General features: G+C 43.1%; 1 protein-coding gene across 7 annotated transcripts in view; it reads right to left on the bottom strand.

Moving 5' to 3' along the window:
* The window catches only part of Rere (arginine-glutamic acid dipeptide repeats), a 329,883-nt gene that overhangs the window by 191,711 nt on the left and 113,800 nt on the right, over positions 1–24,372 (bottom strand). For all 7 annotated transcript variants that reach the window (XM_035439391.1, XM_035439389.1, XM_035439396.1 and 4 more), the window contains exon 2: positions 19,945–20,413. In XM_035439391.1, the coding sequence (XP_035295282.1) occupies positions 19,945–20,269 (325 nt within the window). In that variant the 5' untranslated portion in view covers positions 20,270–20,413. The remainder of the gene's footprint in view (positions 1–19,944; positions 20,414–24,372) is intronic.

Genomic DNA, 24,372 nt, shown 5'->3' on the forward strand with positions numbered 1-24,372 from the left:
AATCACCCACAGGAAAGCAGGCATTCACCAGATAGAGCTAACAGTTGCTGTGGGGCAAATATACATTGTTTTAATCTTAAAATCAGCATGCCTGAAATGGGCCAGAAAAAAAAAATGAGGCTATTTCCATCACTATCAATTATTCTGAACAATACAAGGTAACTAATGTTTTCTTTAGCAGGGGTGTCTGAAAATGAGATCAGATTATGTAGTGATTCTTATACTCGCTAATACATGGTGTCACTTCAAACGCTTGTGAGATGATACTGAACAGAGATATTTCTGGATGTTTCTTATAACCTCAACATATCTTAGGGTCCAAGAATCAACGCTGCCATCTGCAAACAGAGCCCTTGCTGAGCTGAGGGAGGAAGCCAGCCAAACGTGAAAGCAAATTCTCAAGGCACAGAAAAGCCTCTGCCTTTTCAAACCTCCTCAATCAGCAGGTTTATGTAAATAGAGCGGCGAAGCAAGTTCCTCCAGGGTAAAAATCATAGCCTGCCACACCAGGCAGTCTGTCATCAGGAAACACAAAGCAGCTATCAGCGTTTTTCCTGACAGTCTCCTCACTAAGCAGAGTGGACACTTACTTCACCCCCTAATTTAGTAAGCGGGTCTGGGAGCCCTGGCATTAAAGCTGTAGTTAAAATACGCAGGCAATGTTCAGCCACTGCTCTGTCCCATAAAGAAATTTCCCCCATCAATGTGTTTCCACCTATTAATCTTTGAAATACTCTCTCGTCCCCCTGCAAAGAATGGCAGTGCCACTCTAATAGAATTTCAAATAGAAACCCTTTCCTTGGGAACAAAGCCTTTCTCACAAAGAGATTTTCAGAGACACAGCCGGGGAGCCCAGCAGTGAACATGGGAAGCTGACCTTCAGGCTTCTCAGTTCTTTCATTTCTCTTCCATGCTATTCCTGTATCCCTGACACTCAGAAACATCCAACAAGGTAACCGTGAGTCAGTAAAATATCACAAAATTAAGTCCACAAGCATCTCTCTAGTTAATACAAATGTCTGCCAATGCCAACGTAGAAAAAAAGAGAGGGGTGTGTGTGTTGTGCATGTGTGTAGTTATGCCTGCCTGTGTGTGTGGTGTGAAGGCCAGAGGGCCTCATTGGGCATCCAGCTCTTTCAACTCTCTACCTTAGTCCTTGAGACAGTATCTCCCCTGAACCTGGAGCTAGGCTTGTTAGAAACAACACGGAAATCCTGGTGCCACGATTCCAAACCAGAAGCACTGGTACACTGCGGGCCTCTAGGAAAAAAACAATCTCATCTCTACACCATCACCATCCTCAACACGGCCAATGTCAGCAGCATTGTTCTTCATAATGTGACCCGCATTCTGCAGAGGAGAATGAGGAACAGTGAAGGAGGATAAGAAGGCAGGGTACACGAGACCCTAACCAGACATAGAAAAGAAAGACCAGACATTTCCTCACAAAACGGCAAATGGGGAGAGGCTGGCTTTCACCTTTCTGCCAGACAGAAGACACTAACGATGTCTGGGAACAGTGGAGAGCTTCAAAGGGACAAAGAACACCTTCCTGTCCTGCCCCTTAGCTTTTGATTTGATTCTGTCAACTGTCACAAAATTTGATGGCATCATCTTGAAAAGTATAAACTTAGTAGAAAAATGCCCCAGGTGGAGCACATCAGTGGTTTCATCCTCTTCAAACTACATGATAACTGAAGCCTATCGTGAAATGTCTACCAACTGACTAGCGCTACAGAACTTTCATGGGCTCTTGCCTAGACACACAATAGCATGGTGGGAAAAATGGGAAAGAGGAGTATAACAAACTAAAGGAACTGTTTTCAAATTCAGACATGCCTCTTTTCTAGATGTCAGGAAATCTTCCACTACATCAGTGTCTCTAAGACTGGGTTGGGGAGATAGCTCAGTTGGTAAAGTGCTTGCCTTGCGAGGACAAGGACCAGAGTTCGATTCCCTTGTAAAACACCAAGGCACAGTGAAGCGTTCTTGCAATCCAGGACCTTGAAGGTGGATCCCAGTCAACCTAGCCTACTTGAAGGCAAGTGAGGAAACCCTATTTCAAAAGACAAAATGGACAGTGCCTGAGGGGTGACATCCAAGGTTGTCCGCTGGCCTCTAATTACAATCGAAAACAGACACATGCACAGCACCCTCCCTTCCCGTTCCCACGTTTAAAGGCTGGCTCTAGACAGCCATCACTCAATTCAGGAGGCATTGCTGGTGTTTTGGAATAACTGGTGCAGCACACCCTTTCCCACACCAATCATATACTAACTGGAACTGAGTCAAACAAGAAAAGCAGACTGCAGCTCAACACCTGCATTGCCCAAGCAAAGAGCACTATGAGCTCTCATCCCCACAGCTGATTATGAAAATGTTCTGGACAACTCGTATTGAACCCTTACCATGGAAATGGTTCTAACAGATTCAACTTCCAAATTCCAGTTAAGTCATTTCTCAGAATTTATAACATTTTTTGTGGCATTTTGTATATTGCAGCATTTGTATCATAAAAAAGGAAGTAATCTAAGAAAGAGATTCTATTTTTAGAATTGGGGATGGAAGTGAGGGCTCACTGGTAGAGCACATGCCTGGCATGCATGAATTCATAAGGCTCTGGGTTCTATCTGCAGCACCACACAAGGGGCACAGGCACAGAGGCCATGCCCACCTAGTTAAGAGAAGCAGAGTTCCCAGCACACAAGGTCCTGGCTACCCAAGGTCCCCACCTGCAGCACACTGTACCTGACTTCCTAAGGCAAAACATTCTGGTTAACTGTGCAGTTCAGTGGCTCACACAAAATTAAAAACTGAAGGAAAAAAACAGTCTGTTCTACTGGGCCAGTGAGATGGCTCAGCAGGTACAAGCATTTCCTGTGTAAGCCTCGCAACTTGAGTTTAAAGCCCAGAGCACAGAATGGAAAAAGAGAACAAATCCCCAAAAGCTTTCTCTAACACTCAGTGCCTCACCACACACATAAAACAAGTTAAATTAGACTGGACAGGTTTGATCGCTAACAGAAATGCTGATAGATCTTTAAATCAAGGATTGAAAGTGGACCATGGACTAGGTGTGGTGGCACATGCTTATACTCCAGTAATTTGGGACGTAAAAAATGAAGATCATGACTTTAAAACCAGGGTACAAGTGGCACCGTCTCAAGAAATAAAAGGCTCTGTGCGTGTGCATGGGGGGGGGGGGGTGCTACACACACAGCTTAATCACAAAACATTTGTCTAGCACACGCCAGATTCAAGGATTCATCTCCAGCATCACACTCCCAGCCCCATAAAAGGTGGAACCAAGTAAAATAATGTCCATTTAGGAGCCAGTGCAGCAGTGCTATGTCCAGTATGCACAGGGAAATGATCATTGACAGGTGAGCCTGTGAGAGGTCCTTCTCTCCCTACATGGCTGACAGCAAACAAATTGCTTTGCTGAGCTGCTGGTGTCACACCCTATAAGACAGATTTCAGGCAAGACTGCTAGCTGCTTTCCAGAAAACAACGCCAGGGGAGCCCCAGCTTTACACAAACCGTTTCAAAGCAATTTTGTAGTGCTCACGGGAAACACACAGGGGGACTCACAGGGCCGGGGCTATCATTCTTATTTGGCAAATGATTTTATTATAAGCTAGTATCACAGTGAATCCATTTTCTTTACAGGTTTTCTGTTACTGTTTAATAGACTGTCAGTACAATTTAGATTTCATCTATTTATACTCATTCAATCCTGCCTCCTGATTGTACAGCAAATGGAACAAATTTCTATTCAACAGAACTAATGACAGTTAATTGTAATCTGCAGTTCCCAATTTTGTAAAAGCAACTGTTCCACAGTTCAAAAAATATCAAACTAAAAAATTTCCAATAATTATTCTTTTGTACTTTTTAAAATTATTTATTTTTTTATTTAATGTACATTGGTGTTTTGTTTGCATGTATGTCTACGTGAGGGTGTCAGATCCCCTGGAGCTGAAGCTTACAGTTGTGAGCTGCCACGTGGGTGCTAGAAATTGAACCTGGGTCCTCTGGAAGAGCAGCCAGTGCTCTTAACCACTGAGCTATCTCTCCAGCCCCTCTTTTATACTTTTTGAGCATCTCCACCGTAGTTCCTTACACATTGAATATAAATACAACATTCCATCCCACTGAAATATTTGCATCCAGCATCCTACAACCTTAGCTACAGGCCAAGGGTGGGGAAATAGAAGTCTTGCTGTCAGAAGAGACACTCTGTCATTACACATGTTTCAAGCTAGCAAAATTGAAAGTTAAAATTTTCTGCCTATTTTTTGCTTACTATTGGATAATTTTTCTTTCCCTTTTTTTTCCTTTTAAATTTTATTTATTATGTATACAGTCTTGTGCCTGCATGCCAGCAGAGGGCACCAGATCTCATTCAAGGTGGTTGTGAGCCACCATGTGGTTGCCAGGAATTGAACTCAGGACCTCTGGAAGAACAGTCAATGCTCTTAACTGCTGAGCCATCTCTCCAGCCCAATAATTTTTCTTATATATTTCAACTAGCCACAATGTGAAGATCAGCTGAAATTTATTATTAAGCAGACTATGACACGCAGATTTAGATAAAAACAAAACACTGGACTCATAGTAATACATGCTGAACTGAATTGCTTTCAGAGTGAACAGAAACTTACTTCAGTCTTATTCACAGACACCACCGTCCCACAAGTGGCCTTTCTTGAATGATAGTCTTGACCTACCATCCTCACAGCTGTGTGAAAGAAAGGTATCAGATCAACATCTAGATCTGCTGCCCAGACTACAACAGCCAGCATCACAGAATGATAAAGTGTAGTCCACAAAAGAGCAGAGGTGTAGTGGTACACACCTTCAATCCCAGTGCCGGAGAGACAGAGTCAGGCAAATCTCTGTGAGATTGGGGGTAGAGGGTGGGGAGGGGGTAGAGAGAGTGACCCAAGACTACAAGTCTGCTCCCACCCACCATCAGGCTCTCACAGTCTGCTGAAAGCAGGTGACTGGTGTGCCCTTTATTAACATGAGTGAGTCTCTCCCCAGAAAATGGGGATGGGAAGAAAAATGTTTGCCTTCCTTCATGTCCCCCTCTTCCATAGTCTGAAACCTCTGTCCTATGCAAAGCTGTGTGGTGGTGCATTGTTTATGATTTATGATTTATTAAAGCTTGCCTGAGGATTCAGAAAGCAAAGTCAGCCTCAAACTACAGAGATCAGGCAGTGGTGGTACACACCTTTAATCCCAGGACTCAGGATTAAGAGGTAAACCGATCTCTGTTAGTTCAAGGTCACCATGGCCTACACAGGAGTGAAGAGTAACAGAGCTCCTGCCTTTGACCCCAGCACCTAGGATTGCACTCCTTTAACCCCAGCATTAGGGAGGTGTATAAGACAGGAGCAAGGTCTCAGAAGTGGCTGGCATTCAGTCTCAGGATTCTCTCCAGCACGATGAGAACAGCATAGCAGTCTAGGATTATAGTCTGAGGTACAGTGAGAGATAGTGGCTGTCTACTTTGCTTTTCTGATCTTCAGCTTGAAACCTGACCCCAATATCAGTCTCTGGGTCTTTTATTTTTCCTGTTACACAGGTGAGCTCTTACTATATGAGCTGACTGTACAGGTGCTGCTGACAGTCCAGCTGACACTGACAGCATTGTACAGAGTCTATTATGCTTGCAGTGGACTTCCAGCTTAATCATTTGCTGCAATTTATATAAAGCTCTAAGAGCAGTGAAACCCTTCCCCCAACTCTAAACCTCGCTCTTGCTCCCTTACAGCAATGCTGTTTCCAGCTATAGTTGCTCTGTGGTCAGTTTGTGTTTTTCTGTCTGAGCCAAGTACTATATACAGGTACTTAAGAGTAATTTAAAACCTAGTCAAATACTGAGACCTCAGTTTTCCTATGAGTATCTTCAGCCCACCATGGATTACAAGTATTCCGAGCGATCTGTAGCAAATATTACACAGAGACAATGACTTCCCCTCTCTGTCTTCTTGGGATGTCACATGTAGTAACTTTGTTCTATAACATACACAACGTACCTAGGCAGGTACTTATTTTATATGCTAATCTGCCCTCCACCTGCCACTTTATAATCTAAATTAGCAGAGATTTCCTGAAAGGTAACAATGAAATATCTAAATGGTCTTGAGTCCTAAAAGGAGATGGAGATTTCACTTACTGTTTGAGCCACTGACAGACAGCTCTTGCAAGGTCTCTCCCACCCCTAAACTATACTCAACACTCTTCAATGAAGGGGTGCAGCTGCTCTGGGCCAATGCAACACTTAATGAGAGCTTTGCTTTGCATGTTCTTTTTGTAATCTGCCTCAAAAAAGTTTTTGAATATCTGCTGAGACAGAATAAATCAGAATTTAAAGGAAAAACTTAAAGACTTCTTCATTTAAACAAAGTGTTAAAGCAGGTAACAGTCAAGTCTGTGGTGATATATTATGCATGATTTACAAAAGCTTGCCTCAGGGTATAGAAAGCAAAACTAGCCACAAGCCATAGAGCCAGGCAATGGTGATAACACACCTTTAATCCCAGGATGCAAGATACAAGCATATAGATCCCTGTTAGTTCAAGGCCACACTGAGCTACATGAAACTGATACAGTCCTAAAGAGAAACAGCTCACACAAAGGTGATCTCAGCACTTGCAATCACATGCCTTTAATCCCAGGATTTGAGAGTTATAAAAGGAAGAGGCAGCAGATTGGGATTCCAGTCCCCAACTTGGCTTGGTGGAGAGGACAGAAAAGCCATTTCAGCCTGAGGCAGAGGTGAGAGCTATTGGCTGGCTGCTTTGCTTTTCTGATCTTCAGCTTGAAGCTTGAACCCCAATATCTATCTCTGGGTTTTTATTTTTGGTGTTACACAAGTCTTATCAAGATTACATTTTTAAAGCCCTGAACCCTTGTGGTACCTCGAACCTATAATGCCAACACTCAAGAGACTGAGGCAGAAGAATTGCTGTGAGTCTGAGGGCAACTTAAACTATCTAGTGAGTTCCAGGACAGTCTGGCCTACAGAGAAAGACCCTGCCTAAAAAGAAAGAGGAATTAATTAAAAAGTTAACATTAGGAGCTAGACATATGGCTCAGTGCTGTAGAACAATCCTTTTGTACACTGTGAAGATGTATTGCTCTTGTTAATAAAAAACTGACTAGTCAATAACAATGCAGGTTTTGGGGGGCAGAGAGAATGCTGATAAGAAGGATGGAGTCAAGGGGTCACAGGGAAATACAGAAGCAGGAAATGAACATGCTGTGCTGAAAAGGGTAGCGAGCATATATGAGACATAGGAATTAATTTAAGTTGTAACAAGCCTAAGCTGTCAGACAATCACTTAAAATTAATATTAGGTCTCTGTGTGGTTATTGGGGTGCCAGCAGTCCTGACAAAAAAAAAAAAAAAAACGCCACCTAAAGCTCAGCGTTTAAGAGCACTGGCTGCTCTTCCAGAGGATCTGGGTTCAGTTCCCAGCACCCACATGGCAGCTCACAACATCTGTGTAACTCCTGTTCCAGAGGATGCAACACCCTCACACAGACAAAATACCAATGCACATAAAATACAAATAAATAAAAATTAAAAAATGAACATTAAAATGAATGAGAAGTCAGTAACCAACAGAACCACAACACCATAACCTTGAGAACGCTTACACTGTTCCTGTAAGGGCTGGAAAAATGGGGTGAATAAAAACAGAAAAGTAGCTCAGTTGGTAGAGTGCCTGCCTCCCAGGCGTGAAGCTCTGTGTATGATCCCTAGTACCACATAAAACCAAATGTGATGGCACATGCCAGTAACCCAGCATTCAGAAAGCAGAGGAAGGAGGCTGGCTCACACGTTCACAGTCATCCTCAACTATATAAGGGCTTCAACCACTAGCCTGAGCTACATGAAACTGTCTCAGAATAAAAAAAAAAAGAAAGAAAGAAATTAAAGAGCCTTCCTTTGACAAGTTTACAGTTTAATATAAGAACCAGAAATGGGAAGAACTGGCTATGTCTTGGTGTTAATTCAGCTGTATTTGTTTTTGGTCTTTGCAGCAGACTGCTGGTTGACCCCAAAGCTCATTCTTCTCTTCCCTCAATAACAGGGAATGTGGTGCTCAGTTGGGTATAGACTCTTCCCAGACCCCACATTGCGGGTATAGACTCTTCCCAGACCCCACATAGCGGGTATAGACTCTTCCCAGACCCCACATAGCGGGGTTGCTAATGGGGTTAAAGTCAGGCCACAGAATATAAGCTGCCTGTACTGCATCAATTTCTGGGAAGAGGATCTTGGAAAGGTGGGTCTGTTCTTCCTATTCTTCCAAGGAGCTTGAAAGTCAATACAAAAACGGGAACCCAGACGCCAAGAACTGCAGCCACACACAGTGGAATAACCAACCAAAGACATAGGCCAACTGTCAATTCCTGACAGAAGAATCCAGTATCTTCAGTGCTTCACACAAATATTTTTAAATTACTTTTAAATAGCATACCATATTTAAATTATAGTCATGAATAGCATCCAGAACTAATTTTGGGGAAACATGCTGAACATTTTAAGTTTAAGAGACACCTAGGAACAGATGGTCCTCCTGGGAAGGGCATTTAAAAAGATAGTGGCACACACCTGTAGGGAGACACCGTAACCACACCTCCTAAGGGCTGGCTACAGGTGTACCTGACCACGCCTGTCAGGGCATGGGCAAGGTGAGGTCAGGATGACTCCGTGATAGGTTTTTTAAGGGGCTGCAAGGCACATGGGGGCCCTTCTCTCTGGCCTGCCTACCTTGCTGTCCCTGCCATGCTCTGGCTTGCATCTGGCTGGTGTTTATCTGAATAACGATATCTTAACCTTATGGACTACGGATCATCTCTCGTTATACACACCTTTAATCCCAGCAGCCACACTAGTTAGCCATAGAGGCAGTGGTGGCACACACCTCTAATCCCAGCTCTCAGGAGGCACAGGCAGGGGGAAACTCTGTGAGTTTGAGGCATATCTGGTCTACAGAGTGACTTCCAGGATAGCTGGGCTATACAAAGAAACCCTATCTTTAAACAAACACACACACCACACACCACACACCCACACACCCACACACCCACACCCACACCCACACACACACCTTTAATCCCAACACTCCAAAGACAGGTGGATCTAGCTACAAAGTGTGTTCCAGGACAGCCAGGACTACCCAGGAAAACCCTGTCTTGGAAAAACTAAAACAGGGAGCCCAGGATTAAAATGACACAAGTAGCAGAGTAGGGTTACCGGACAGCACAAACCATTTATTACCTTCTGCCAGGATTTAGGACCAGCCTCCAGAGGAAGAGGAAACCAGATGGAACCAGACAACTCCTTCCCCAAAAAGACCACAGCCAGGTCAAATCCCCAGAGTCCACCCCTAAGGTTCACAAGCAGCAGTAAGTGGTGGTGACAACTCTCTTCACACTGGCTAGCATAGGTGCTGACTCCAACCATTATCCTCCCTCTTTTTCCACTTCTGTCTGAATCAGGTTCAAGAAGGAATTCATAGATGTACCTTCCAAGAAATCATAGGGACTACTGATAGAAGTTTCTTGGAATACTTTAGCACTTAAAACATTAAAAGTTAGGCCAGGCAGGTGATGGTACACATTAGTAATATAGTCAGAAGGCGGAGTCCCACACATTTTAAAGCTGGCCTGTCTGTTTATATAGTGAGTTCAAGGACAGTATGGGTTACATAGTGAAACCCTTTCATTAACAAATAAGCAGACAATTGAAAAAGTTCAAGTTGACTACATTCCAGATACTCAGAACTGAAGGGCAGCCTGGGCACTATAGGAACATCTCTCTTATAAAATTAAAATAATATTAAAATTAGAATTGTAATTAAAGAAATATCAAAGCCGGGCATTGGGGGTACACACCTTTAATCCCAGCACTCGGGAGGCAGGCGGATCTCTGTGATGTAGCCTGGTCTCCAGAGCGAGTGCAGGATTGGCTCCAAAGCTACACAGAGAAACCCTGTCTCGAATCCCCCCCCCAAATCAAATATGGTGGCTCAAAGGCTGATGGGGGGGGTTACCATGAGCTTAAGGCCATCCAGGACTACAGTATAAGACCCTGACTCAAAACTGAAAAATAAATAAAATTAAATGTTTAAAAAAACTACTATATATTAAATTGCTTATCACAATACAACAGTTGTACAATACAATAGCACACATACTTTTTAGTTGATTCACAAAGAAATTTTACTACGTTATTCCCTTAAGAACACCATAATTTCCAAAGTAATCATGAATGTAGGCATCACACTTTGGGCATATTCCCTATGATGTAACATGAGAGCACTGGTCTGTACTAATGTCTGCAGGGTGTAATGCTTGTCATCAGAATTAAAGCACTAGGTGAGCGTCATGAGAAATGTAATGAATGAATGAAAATAATGGCACATTTTTCTCCTTCCCAATTCCAATTCACTACCATTTTTCAGTCTCTTTGGTTAGCTACGTGTTATACTATAATCCCCGCCATTAATATCAGATGAAGCCTAATATAAGCTGTGCATAGTGGCTTATTGAGTCAAGGCCAGTCTGGGCTACAGACTGAGACTCTCTTTAAAAAAACAAAGGCTTATTTATTAGGAAACTGCAGCCTTACACCTCTCCATGTGTGCATTATGGGAAGTGACCACACAACAAATGTTAAAAGTGGCTTTAATTTTAAACTTTTGCTTATCTGAATTTTTCAATTTTCTTTCTTGAAAATAAACTGTTTGTTCACTACAAAGGAACCAGGCTGTGACATAATCCGAAGGGACAGGAAACAAGCAAACCAAACAAACAAGTGCAAACTAATGTGCAGCCACACAAAAGCACTGCTCGGGCCCAAAAACTTAGCTGCGGTGAATTCGGGGTGCCTAACCACCACAGGGTTTGATAAACGATACTGGTGAAGTACTTGCCAGGGTCCACACCTTCACAATCAGATGCTCAGGGCCTCAGAACCCACAGCTCAAAGGTAACAGAGACAAACTCATCAAAAGCTGACAGGCTCTACATACAATCAGTCTTTATTCCTGTCTGCTCCTATCAAAAGGCTACGAGCAATTTTTACAAAGATTACACACTTCATGTTACCAAATAGCTATTTTGGAGGGTTGGGGATGGCTGCTGCCAGCTTCAAAATCACTCCTGTTTGCTGGCCTAAAAGACAGCCTGATTCTGGTCTTCCAGCCCGTACAGAGAGCACACCAGAAACCACCTCTCCACTGTGAAGTCAAAGGGGAAGGCACAAATCTTCATGAAGGTTAGAGCATAATTTTCAAGTCTTGAGCTGATAGAATAATTCTCAAATGCAAACCTCTAAACTGCAAGCATGCTTTTGTACTAAAGAATGGTGGTAACCAAACGACCACTTTCCAGTAAAACTGTTCCTGACTATGTAAAAGTACAAATACTGGATAATATCTTTTTGTTGGCATATTCCTTGCCTAAACAAAGAGAAGAATTATAATTACACACTACTAACATCCTCATCGTCAGCAGGGAAACTCTGCAATACACCAATGTTTTACAATTCCGGCACACTGGGATAAAAGGTCAGGCAAACTCTGAACCCAAATACTATGTAGTAATGGCTGTCTGCTTGAGAGCCAGCAGATACCTGTAGCATTACTAACAGAGCACATATTAAAATTTTAATGTTAAATATTGAAGAGTATAAAAAGCAATATACTTTCAATTTGTGTTATACACTGGATTTCCTCATAATACGCATTGATCAACACCACCACCCCTGCCCTTTTTCTTTTAAACTATATCAGTCTCTACCGCTCAGTCTACAGTGAGACACTACCACCCCATCTGTGGAGCAAAAACATTCCGTGCATGCAGCAGGTTCAAGCACACACACAGCCAAGTGTGCACTCACCTTTCCCTTTCATCTCAGGCACTCTGCCTACTTAGCCGTCTACCATACTACATTACTAAAAAGGTAGTCCTTGAAATGGCAATTAAATAGGGAAATGTGGAGATTTAAGTAAAATTAAATTGTAGGGTTAAATGAACAATTATGGCGTATAAGACATAATCTATATTATGCTAATTAGATTAGCATACTGTCAATTATGAAATAATGATAAAGATATATAGTAGTTTTTAATACACATGTAATGATACTATTTATTAATTCAATACACTTGGCAAAGTGACTTCAGAGGTTTATTAATTTTCATTCAGAAGAGCTAAGAAACTAATTTCAATGGTTTTACGATAGTAAAACTAGTACAAAAAATTAATTTCTTAAAAATCTACTATAAAATCTATGCAAACATGTAGAAAGAAGTAGAAACAAAGTCAGGCGTTGGTGACACACGCCCTTAATCCCAGCACTCGGGAGGCAGAGGCAGGCAGATCTCTGTGAGTTTGAGGCCAGCCTAGAAGCTACACACAGAAACCCTGTCTCAAAAAAAAAAAAAAAAAAAAAAAAAAAGTAGATAGTCATTTTTAGATGTTCCCAGCATTTAGAACATTTAGACATCTCCAAGGAAAAATTATTCACAAAAGCCTTTGCTATGGAGTATTTAAATGCTTCAGAAAACAAAACAAAACAAAAAAACAAAAACAAAAAAAACCTACTCTTGTCCATGTACATCTTTAAAAAACCCAACAAGCATAATAAACACACCATTCCAGTTTTAAAGTCACAGACAATATTTTTAATTTTGTAAAGCCTAATTTTCTCAGTTGGCAAAGCTGTCAGAATAGATAGAAGACAGTATCTGGAAAGGCGACAAATGAGTCAATACCAAATTCAAGCCAATCTCTATCAAGAGCAGAGCCAAATTCCTGCATTTCAATTTAAACTACGTTATTCAACTCAAATACCACCATGCCACTCCAAATCAAAACTTTCCAATAAAAAGGTTTGGTCTCTCTTTTTTTTTTTTTTTTAACAAAACTGACAGTGTATGACAAATTAAATCAGTCTTTCAGCAATTTCCTCAGCTACCACAAAGCAGGGCATAAATGTGTAATTATAATAAGGGGAACATTTAACAATTAATTGAGCCATCGAAAGCTAAGCCTCCAGAGCTTAGGAGTCCACACCCTGTTCAGTGAGGAAAGGGGAGAGGGTTTCACATAACCGAGGGAGCTCTCAGTCCAATTAGACTCTGGGTAAATAAAAATCTCATTCTACTGTGATTGGGTGATGTCTGTCACAGACCAGGAGACTGATGTGACTAGCCAGCATGGAGATGCTAACAAAAGAACCCCAGTGTTGTCTGCAGGCTAAGTACCTGGAAGTTCCATTTGCGGCTTTCTAACTATTATGGTATTACAGTTCACTTCATAATCCCAAGCCAGGAAACTGGAGACATCACTTGTCAGTTTTGAGTTCTTGGTAATCTTCCAGAGGACCCAGGTTTTGTTTCCAGCACCTACATGGCACCTCACAGCTATCTGTAGCCCCAGTTCCAAGTGATCTGACACCCGTTTATGGCCTCCATGGGCACTACAGTCACCTGGTACATGCACACATGTAGGCAAAACACTCAGACCCAGAAAATTAAAAGTAAATATAAGCCTTTAAAAACCAAACTAAGTTTCTAGACCGGAAATTATATCTTCCTGTTCTTTAAAAAAAAAAAAAAAAAAAAAAAAAAAAAAAAAAAAAAAAAAAAAAGCTGAAATGGTGGTGGTGGTGGTGGTGGTGGTGGTGGTGGTGGTGGGTGGTGGTGGGTGGTGGTGGTGGGGTGTGTGTGTGTGTGTGTGTGTGTGTATGTGTATGTGTATGTGTGTGTGAGGGTTAGGGTTGGGGTGAGGGTTAGGGTGCAGCAGTGGGGACAGGGAATCACAAGTGTGAAGTGAGACCAGTGAGACCAGGTCACATAGCAAGGGAAGTGGGTACACCTGGGGTCCATGTTGATTTGCATTGGTTCTGCTGAAATCCTGCTCAGCTGCATGCAAATGGCAAACACACTGGAATGCTGATCCTTTTTGCCTCTCAAGACAATATGCTCATTTTCTACTTACACATTAATTGAAGGAAGGCTGGCAAACAGTGGCTCAAATCAGTGATTCTCAAAAACTTAGTATGAATTTAAATCACCTGGCAAATTCATCAAATAAAATACTGACACTGATTCAGTCCATCAGTGTTGGAACCCAAGATTCTGCATTTCTGACAAGCACTTTAAGAACTGAGCAACTGGGCTGGAGAGATGGCTCAGAATACTGTCTAATCACCCAGAGGTCCTGACTTAAATTCCCAGCAACTACATGGTAACTCACAACCATCTGTAATGAGATCTGGTGCCCTCTTGTGGCCTGCAGGCACACATGCACAGAGATCACTGTATACATAATAAATAAATCTTTAAAAAAGGAAACAGGACCAGTAAATGGGAAGGAGAACTGTTTCCCCAGAGTTGCCCTCCAACCCCCACACATGCAGTGTGACACATTAACCTCCTCCAACAATAATAACTCAAAAAGAAAAAAAAAATGGATTTTCCCCAACAATTCTTAAAGACACAGCACAAGATGAAGCCGACACCCAATCTGAACCACTCAAATAAGGGTCTCCCTAGCAACAAAGCTCTTCGTGCCCACCCACCCCCACCAACACATTCAAGTCCTGACCCCCAGTACCACAGAAGAACAGGGACGTTGTAGATGCAATGAGTTAAGATGATGGGGGGGGGGTCATGTCCAATAACGAAAGAACACATGGTGTCCTTGTAAAAGGGAAGAGTTTGGACAGACAGACACCAAAATAGCAGACAAGGAGAATGGCATGTGAAAACTGGATTTATGCTGCCACAACAGACGTCAGGATTGAGGTTTAGATCAGTTTCTTCCTAGTTCCTTCAGGTGAACATGGCCCTGCCAGGCTCACCAATCTTTTTGGCTTCTCACCTCCAAGTCTGGGGGCCATTGTTTAAGCCATTCAGTGCTTCGCTCCTGAAACCCTAGCAAACCACCACATCGTCGTGATTTCTCCCAAGTATGAGTAAGATCTATAGCAGAGTGAGGTGGTGCACTTGGAATCCCAGCAGGAGGCCATAGTCTTGGGGGGCAGGACAGGGCAGGGCAGGGCGGTGTGGCAAGCTTTTCATTGAAGAACTAACATATATAGAAAGGGATAAGTGTAATAAAATTTTAAAGAATAGACAAATTCATGTAAGCACCACCAAGAAAAGAAAATGGTTAGAAAGAAGCCTGGGCACCTCTCATGATGGCTCATGGGCCACAGCCATAACCTACCTCTTCTGATTTCAGAGAATACTTGGGCCGATTTTGAAATGCTGCATTAAAAGGAATCATACCCTATTATACTTTTGTATTCATTTAACATCCTAAACCTTTGTGGGCTTTTTTTTGTTTGGTTGGGTTGGTTTTTGTTGTTGTTGTTTGGGTTTGGGGAGGATTATTTGGGGTTTTTTGTTTTTGGAGACAGAGTTTCTCTGTGTATCCTTGGCTTGTCCTGGAACTTGCTTTGAACTCAGAGTCCACCTGCCCCTGCCTCTACCTCCAGAGTGCTTGAATTGAAGCCATGAGCCACCACAACCATGCCTTGTTTTGTTTTGTTTTAAGACTATGTATCCTCTCATTTTATTCAAATGGACACCCAGAATTCCTTTTGCCTCATTTGGATTTTTCCCGGTTTAATTCCATTTTTGCATCAAAAGAAATCATACATCTCTGTTGTGGGATATTTTGATAATACTCTGATACTCCCGAGACTGCATAAAGTTTACCTTCAATCACAAGGAGCTAGCTACTAGCTGACCAAAATTAGTCACAGAGATTTTGGAGGACCCAGGACATATAGAGAGACACAGGAAGTATTAGGGAGGAGCTTAGGAAGATGCTCAGCCCTTCTAGATCAAGATAGGAGAGGGAGAGGAGGTCACTGGTTGCTTCACCACCACTTCTCTGATCAATCAGGTTTTTACTTGATATCTGACTCCCAAGAGTTTTTACTGATAAAAGAATAATTAAGCTGGGTGATGGTGGCACACACCTTTGATCCTGGCACTTGGGAGGCAGAGGCAGAGGCAGGCGGGGATCTACAGAGCGAGTTCCAGGACAGCCAGGACTGTTGCACAGAGAAACCTTCTCTTGAAAACAAACAAACCCAAAGAAGAAGAAATGCTTCACATCACAAAATACAAACAAAACAAAATTATTACTAATTTTGAATAGAAATATAGACGGCCGGACGCATGCGCGCGCACGCGCGCACACACACACACACACACACACACACACACACACACACACACACACACACCCTGATTAAGGAAATGCAAAGCCAATGCCACTGAGCTAAGAACTAAGAACTAAGAACTAAGATAAGGCTGCAGTGTCCTCCTGGACAAAAATGACATGGGTTGTGGTATTAACAAGAGTTCACTGAGATCCTAAAGACAGAACAAAGATGGCTCCTGAGATGAAGAGCAAAGGCAACAATAGTTCTGTGCAGGAGAGTGCACAAACTTAAATCTTAACAAAGTCTAAATGACACCAGATTCACTTCTAATAACCTCAATGAAGAATTGGCCCCAGGGAGCAAGAACACAACGGCCTCTCCTCAGTTCCATTGCAGGATTCTTGCCTTGCTTGCTTGCTTGCTTGCTTGCTTGCTTGCTTGCTTGCTTTGACATAGGGTGTCACTATGTAGCCCTGGCTGTCTTGGAACTCAAAGAGATTCACTAGCCTCTGCTTCCCAAATGCTGAGATTAAAGATGTGAATCAGGAGTTGGTGGTGCAACGCCTTTAATCCCAGCACTTGGGAGGCAGAGGCAGGTGGATCTCTCTGAGTTCCAGGCCAGCCTGGTTTATAGAGGGGGTTCCAGGACAACCTCCAAAGCAATACAGAGAAACCCTGTCTCGAAAAACCAAAAAAAGAAAAAGAAAGAAAGAAAAGAAAAAATAAAGGTGTGAATCACCACCTCCCAGCTATGGGGCTCTTTCCTAACAACACTTTGGAGATACCTAAATGAATTTTTTCCACATATTACGGTCGATTTAAAGATCTGTCCAAAACCTACCAAGCCCTGGAAGACCTGTCTTGTAGCCCTCTGTAGAGGTCGTACATGTTTGAGAGTCACTAAAGAGCCAGTATTTCCAATGCTTAGGAAAGGAAAGCAGGAGGATCAAGAATCATCCTCAACCACATAGAAATGATTCAAAGCCAGGCGGGACAACATAAGACAGTCTTCAAAACTAAGAAAGGAGAAAGGACACCATGTGCACAGCAGTGCATGCCCTAGGTCCAGCTGCTCCAGAGATCAAGGCAGGAGAGTAACAAGTTCAAGTCTTGCTGAGGGACTTAATGGGACCCTATTTGAAACTATAATTAAAAAAAAAAAAAAAAAAAAAAGAGCTCAGCTGGGTGTGGTGGTGTCTCAAACTACACAGAAAAAGAACAAAGAAAACCACTAGTGAAAAAAAAACCTGTGTCAGTCATTATACACAGACCAGACAACAATGGAACAGCATTTCCATCGTGCTAAGAATCCAGAGTAAGCTACATGACGTAAGTGCAGAGTATGAGATGACATGCACAGCTTATGTGAAATGCTACACATTTTTACTAGAGGGGCTGGGGGACTAGAGACTAGAGGGGCTGGGGACACAGATCGGCAGGTGATCACTTGAGACCTTGTGTTGAATCCTCAGCACTGTGCAAAAGACAAAAGAAAAAGCTGAGCATCCACAGATGTAAGCACTTGGGGGAAGGGTACAAACAACACTTCCCAAAGTACTTTATAAGAGCCAGCTGTTTTGTAAACGAGCCTTAGCAATCTTCTCTCCCACATTTCTTTGAAAATATCAAGAAGGGGAACCTCCTGTCAAGCTGTAAAGGTGGCCATCATTTGCCAAACATGTGTCCTCAAAGTTAGTTTCTTTAGGGAGATAGCGGCAAAGATTGTCACCGTCCATAAACAGCAGAGACAGAGGTGCTGTTCAGTGTCCAAGAGGTTTTCTTGGCTGTAGGACTTCTCAGAGTTAACTAACTATCCACCTCTGAGTGGATAGTCTGAGGGGGGGACAGTCTGAGCAGCATCGCCCTTTAGCATCTGACTCCTGACATACTGAATGTTCCTAGAGACACAAAGGGAGATTCTATATTATGTGTGATGAGCAGGGCTGGCATTTGGCACTGCACACTGCAGCTGGAAGTGACTCCAACAGTGCAACAGCACCACCATGCTACACTGCTGTTTCTAGAGAAGGACAGTACAATGTCTCTCCTACCTGTGAACAACAATCACCCTAACAACACACATTACTCCTTTCTCATGAATCACCACGGCATGGACAGCCCAGCACTGTGACACACCTGTGTGTGGTCCCTGCTTTCAGGAGAAGAGATCACAGTTTAAGACCACTGGCAGCAGAGTGCTTTCCAGGTCAGTCTGTGCTTACCAGACCCTGTCTCTTAAGGCAAAACCAAACCAAAGCAAAATGACACCACGAAAACACAAAAAAGTACCCTGAGTTAAAGAGGCCCTCAGTAAGCAAAGTGGTAGTGTTCTGGAAGACGGGCGGCTGAGACATCATTGAGGTCCATGACTGAGTCTGAATTAAAGAGAAGCATGCACAGCACTGGAGCCTGCAGGGCACTAACGCTCCCCAGCACAGCGTCAAGCCCTCTCAACGCTCTATCGTGGACAACTTCCTATCACACACCTCTCCTCTCAACTGTCAGCCAAGGAAATTATAGTTGTAAACATGAGTTATCTAATACTGATTATTTTCTGAAAATCCAAACCAACTCCCACATGGCTCCCCCAAAATAAGGAACTTTATACAAATACAATCAGAAGCTGAGTTCTTCTCAGTGAAATGACTGTGCTAGTTAATGACATAGTGCATCCTTTAATCCCATTGTTGGAAAAACTTCACACTGGGGAAGACTCCATTGTGTTGATTATACTTCCCATGAAATTCTTGTCATGGTTTAGCAGTGTTAATAATTCAAATAAAACAACCTATGATAGTTTTACTAGCCTCTGTAAGAAGGAGGGTCTCAAAAGACTAGTAGAATTCATGGTGATTGGCCCAATGAAGGCAGGCTTGGCTGGCGTCCATGGATTCTGCATCCCTTTAAAGTATCTATCTCATCTACACACTGGGTCTGGCTCTCTCTGAACAGGCTCACAAGATTCAGTGCACTGACGGCCAGATTACATCTACTGAAAGAAATACAGAACATGTGCAACTCAGTTGCTGTCCTGTTGCCACTGACGGGCAAACTGCTCCATGCCTTGGTAAGGTATACCTGTAACCTCTAAATCTAGTTCTGAGGGTCATTTAAAGAAAAGTCAGCTGAGCTGGGTGGTGGTGGCACACGGGTGGTAGGGTACTCCCAGCACTCGGGAAGCAGAGACAGGTAGATAGATCTCTGTGGTCTACAGTAAGTTGTGGGACAGCAATGGCTAAGCAGCAAGACCTTGTCTCAGAAAATAAACAAAAAACCTAAACAACAAAAAACAAACGAACAAAAACTTTCTCCAGTTGCCGGTCAATTCTACTTCAACACAGACTATCCTGTTCCCCAGAATAAGGTTTACCTGTCTCTGCTATGTATGTATTCCCTCTGCAAGCCTACTGTATGGCTGAAGATGAATCAGAGCAAGAAAAGGGAAAGAGCTAAGTATATAAGTGAGTGAGAGAGCAAACATCATTAGGGAGCAGGTCGTCTAGAAACGAAACACACAAGGCAGACAGGGGCCAAGAGCAAGAGGAGGACACAAGCACAGAGCTGTCAACACAGACAACGGGGCTCAAGGCTCACTGACTTCATTCTGCTACTCCACCTCATCTGGACGCCAGGTCTCCCACAACAGTAAAGGAGGCCTATTCCTATTCCAGTGAGGCAGAGGCCATCTCTCTCCCACGAGCCCTGGGCAGACGCCAATGTTCTGCTCTTACCTCCTGGTCTGTAGACGACATCATCCTCGGTGATGTAAGATGTTATCTCCCCAGTGTCTGTCCTTTCATAGCGGGACTTTTTTTTAGGTGGTTTCTTTTTGTTCTTCTTTGTGGACTCCTCTGTGGTGGCACTGTTGTTATCATTGTCTTCATCCTCACTGTGATCACTCTCAGCATAATTTTTGGCTCCTCCTTCTAAAGTACAGCTCCTTCGAGGCCTGGCATTCTCGCTCTCTCTTGCTTTGTCTCTTTTCTCTCTCTCTCGGTCCCGGTCCCTGTCCCGGTCCTTCTCTTTGTCTTTGTCTTTATCTTTGTCAGCTGTCATGATTCGCCACGTGCCTTCTTCTGTCCTCTCACGGCTAGGCCTCCGTGAAAGGTAGACAGTAAGCCTGGGCTTCAGTCTTCTGAATTTCTCACTCAATTCCAGGGAAAATCCAACCACTCCAACAACCCCAACGGTTCAAAAATGCTAGAAGAGAGAGGGGGGAAAAAGGATGTCAAACTGGTTTTTCTTTGATGCTTAAATGTTTCCTCTTATTTCCTTCCTAAAATAACATGGGGTTTTTTTTTTTTGTTGTTGTTGTTGTTTTTAAATCAGAGCTGAGCCAGGCACTGGTGGTGCAGGATGCCTATGATCCCAGTCCTGGGCAGGCAGCGGTCAAGGCTACCTGGTCTACAAAGTTAGCTTCAGGACAGGCAGGGTGGGCTTGTTTGTTTGACTTGTTTTTATTGAGCTATACTTTTTTTCTCCACTCCCCTTCCTCCCTCCCCTTTTCCCTCTACCCTCCCCCCTGCCACCCACACTCCCAATTTACTCAGGAGACCTTGTATTTAAAAAAACAAGGAGCTGGAGAGAATGCTCAGCAGCTCACAACTGCCTGGACTGCAGCTCCAGGAGAGTCAATGCTCCCTTCCGGCCCCCAGAGGAACTGAATGCATGTGGTGTACATACAAGATGGAGGAAAACACTGATGGATCTAAAAATCTTGAATGAAAGGAAGGAAGGAAGGAAGGAAGGAAGGAAGGAAGGAAGGAAGGAAGGAAGGAAGGAAGGAAGGAAGGAAGGAAGGAAGGAAGGAAGAAAATCTTATTTGTTTATTTACTTTTATGTATATGTGTACCTGCCTGAGTTTATGTGCACCACTTGCATGAAGGAACCCACAGAGATTAGAAGAGGGGTATTGAATCCTCTGGTACTGGACTGATTTATAGGTAGTTGTGAGCTTCCATTAAATCTTAAAAATTAAAAAAAAAAAAATCCACCACTATTCATGACTCCAATATAAAAACATCTCACCAGCCATAGTGGAAAAGACAAGCCAGTAACGAACAACTACACACACACACACACACACACACCACACACACACACACACACACACACACACAAAAAAAAAAAAAAACACACCTGAGCCTCGCCAGCTCACAATGTGGCATTCACTGCCTAACTAAAAGTAAAAGCTGTTCAGTGGTGAGTGTAAACTAAATTTCTGTTTTTACAATGTATAATGGGAATAACTACAAAAATAACTTCAACCCGAAATCTAAAAGGAAGGAGCCTGTAGTGTAAACGGTTCTGTGTAAAGAACAATTGGCACAAGTATGGGCAATGTTGCAGGAGTCACTTCTCCAAACTTCCAAAGCTCGCTTCAAGAATCAAACAGTATCTGACTGACAATTCCAAAACCAACAACCTCTAATTAGATTAGCTATGACTCACACATCTTCTCAGCCAACTATTCTAGTTATGTTTCAAGAGATTTAAAAAAAAAAAAAAAAAAAAGCTTTATTATGCCTGTCGAAACAAAAGTAGCAAATTCCAATCTCCAGCTTTAAGGACTATTAGGTGGTTTTCACAGTCTTCTAAATTCCCACTATCAGTAGCCTCCTTAATGAATGTCTCCAGAAATGACCACTCCTCCCCCCAAAATTTTAAGATCTAAGAGACTACAATGAAAAGAATGAATCTTAAACTTCAACCCAACATAAATCTTGAAAAGTTTTCTACCAAGGGAGAGAGGGCTTACAAGTCAGTTTTGGAGATCCTATCTATAATCATTAATTTATTTTCCATAATCATCTGTCATCTTTCCCAAAATCTCATGTCATCTGAGAAACAATTGGTGCTAAATATTGTCTAAGCGCCAGGTGTTTGGGACTAAAACTAGGAGCTGGGAGCTCAGATCCCTGCCCTCCATAAGCAGCTGCAACAAAAGGAGGCAAGTGATCAGACAAGCCACCTGCTTCCCGTGCTACCAGGGCCAGATAAGGAAGAGCATCTGCAAACAAACAAAAGATTGGTCCTGCTTACTTAGTCAACAACAGATAAAACAGTTTGCAATTATATGCTTCAGATGCAGAGAAAATTTTCCTCGGTCATGCCAAAATCATAAAAATTACACACATCTCTCCAAAGCCCATAGATCAATTCTGATACACTAGAAAAGTCCTCTCCATCAGCATGGCAAATACCCTCGGGAATTGAGGAAAATAAAAAATGTTAACCACCTCTGAGAGGTGGCTGAGGAAGAAGCAATGGCCCTGGCCATCAGTGACGGTCAGAAGCTCAAAAGTATGCAGCGCAAACTGGACGACTTCTTTCTATACCATAGACGCTTCCAGATAAAATTTTAATTCTAAGCCTATTTCAGGAAAAAGTATTCTAGTGCTCATAAAACTTTTGCATAGATGAATGGTCTGCTCTGCCCAAGTCCCTGTAGGCCGTGGTATTAGCAACATAAAAAAAAAAAGCTGTGGCTCACTTTCTCCACCAAGCACGCCAGAAGAGACTCAGGATCTTCGTGGCCATGTGAGGTTCACAGGGCACAGCCCTCTTCAGAATCTTTCTACAGCTCTGTAAACTGTATCAGACCAAGTTGTTCTGCCCCACTCACACACACTTGATAAAGCAGAGGTCGCTGCTATGAGGCCACACTGCCAGTGAGTGCAGAGGCAAAATCTGAAGCAGCTGCAGCAGAGCAGTCCTGCCTGCCCTGCCAGTCTTCTCAGTTTCCACAGGAACCAATTTTTCCTTCATGGCTCTGAGCTACTAATGCACACGGTTTTAGGAAATAACACTCACATAATGCCTTTCCCTCCAAAAATAAATAAATGGATGTTTAAAGCAGTGTTTTTCTCCAGCAGGAATGCCACCAATATTCAATGCATGTGCTAATCAACTGCTCAAGAGAAGTAGGTAACATTATAACCTGCAAGAAAAACAAAATCTAGCCTAGACCACATCTTGAAATCATAGTAGTTATCTACTCATAGTGTGTCCCCTATGCTCCGACCACTCTGAAGGCTGGGAACAGAAAACACAAGCATCTCCTCCAGGGCAGACGTTATGTTCCAGGAAGCCTGCGAATGATGAAGACAGTCTACTTGGGATGACCTTCTGAGCCGGATTCAATGACAGTGAGGGAAGGAGCATAGGGCATAGGAAGGTGGGCTCTGAGGAAAGGGCCAGTGCCTCTGACCAGCTGACCCAGTCACATTCGATATCCAAGAGGTGAAGCATACTAGGGCTGGGAACAAGTTCAGAGAGGGCTGGTCCTGACAGGCATTAGAGGTCTTGGAGGCCTTGTAAGAAGGTTGGCTGTCACTCAAATGCATGAACTGACTCTACTTGAAGTTTCAGAAGGGAGGGCCGACAGCAGCAAAGAAACAATGACCTCACTGGCCAGAGCTGAAGAGACAGATCAATGGTTAAGAGTGCTGGCTGGCCGGGTAGTGGCAGCATACCATTTCCAAAGGACGTGAGTTAAGTTCCCAACATCTACACCTGATGTCTCATAACTGCCTGGAACTCTAGGCTATAATGCCCTTTTCTGAGGGAGAAGACACACAAATAAAGAAACAATTAAAAAAAAATTTTTAGGATCATGTCAGGTGTGGTGGTGCACACCTTTGATCCAAGCACATGGGAGGCAGAGGCAGGGAGTTCTCTCTGAGTTTGAGACTAGTCTGTCTACACAATGAGTTCCAGGCCTGGGAGAGCTACACAGTGAAACACCGTCTCAAAACAACAATAAACAAAGCCTCCCACAAAAAGAAAAACCCGAAGTTACAAGGGCTGACTACACAAATTCCGGTGAATCTGCCAGAACAAGTAAGAGACGAAGCTGCCATTGTCTGAGATCTCCCAGCTCAGTGGGAGCACATGAGGCTCTGGGGTTCATCCTCAGCACTGTGGGGGTTCAGGACACATAGACAGGATTCTAGAGAGACAAGAAGTCTAAGCAGAAGACAGAAACAGGTTAGGTGGCTGGAGAGAGAGCTCAGAGGTTACGAACAGTGGAGTTCAATTTCCAGCACCAACATGGTGGCTCTCAGGCACCTCTAACTCCCTCCACAGGCAATACACAAAAGGACAAGTGTACATACAAGTGAACCATCCACACACATGAAATGAAAAAAATTTTTTAA

Source organism: Cricetulus griseus, chromosome 2 (assembly GCF_003668045.3).
Source record: "Cricetulus griseus strain 17A/GY chromosome 2, alternate assembly CriGri-PICRH-1.0, whole genome shotgun sequence".
NCBI classification, from domain to species: Eukaryota; Metazoa; Chordata; class Mammalia; order Rodentia; family Cricetidae; genus Cricetulus; species Cricetulus griseus.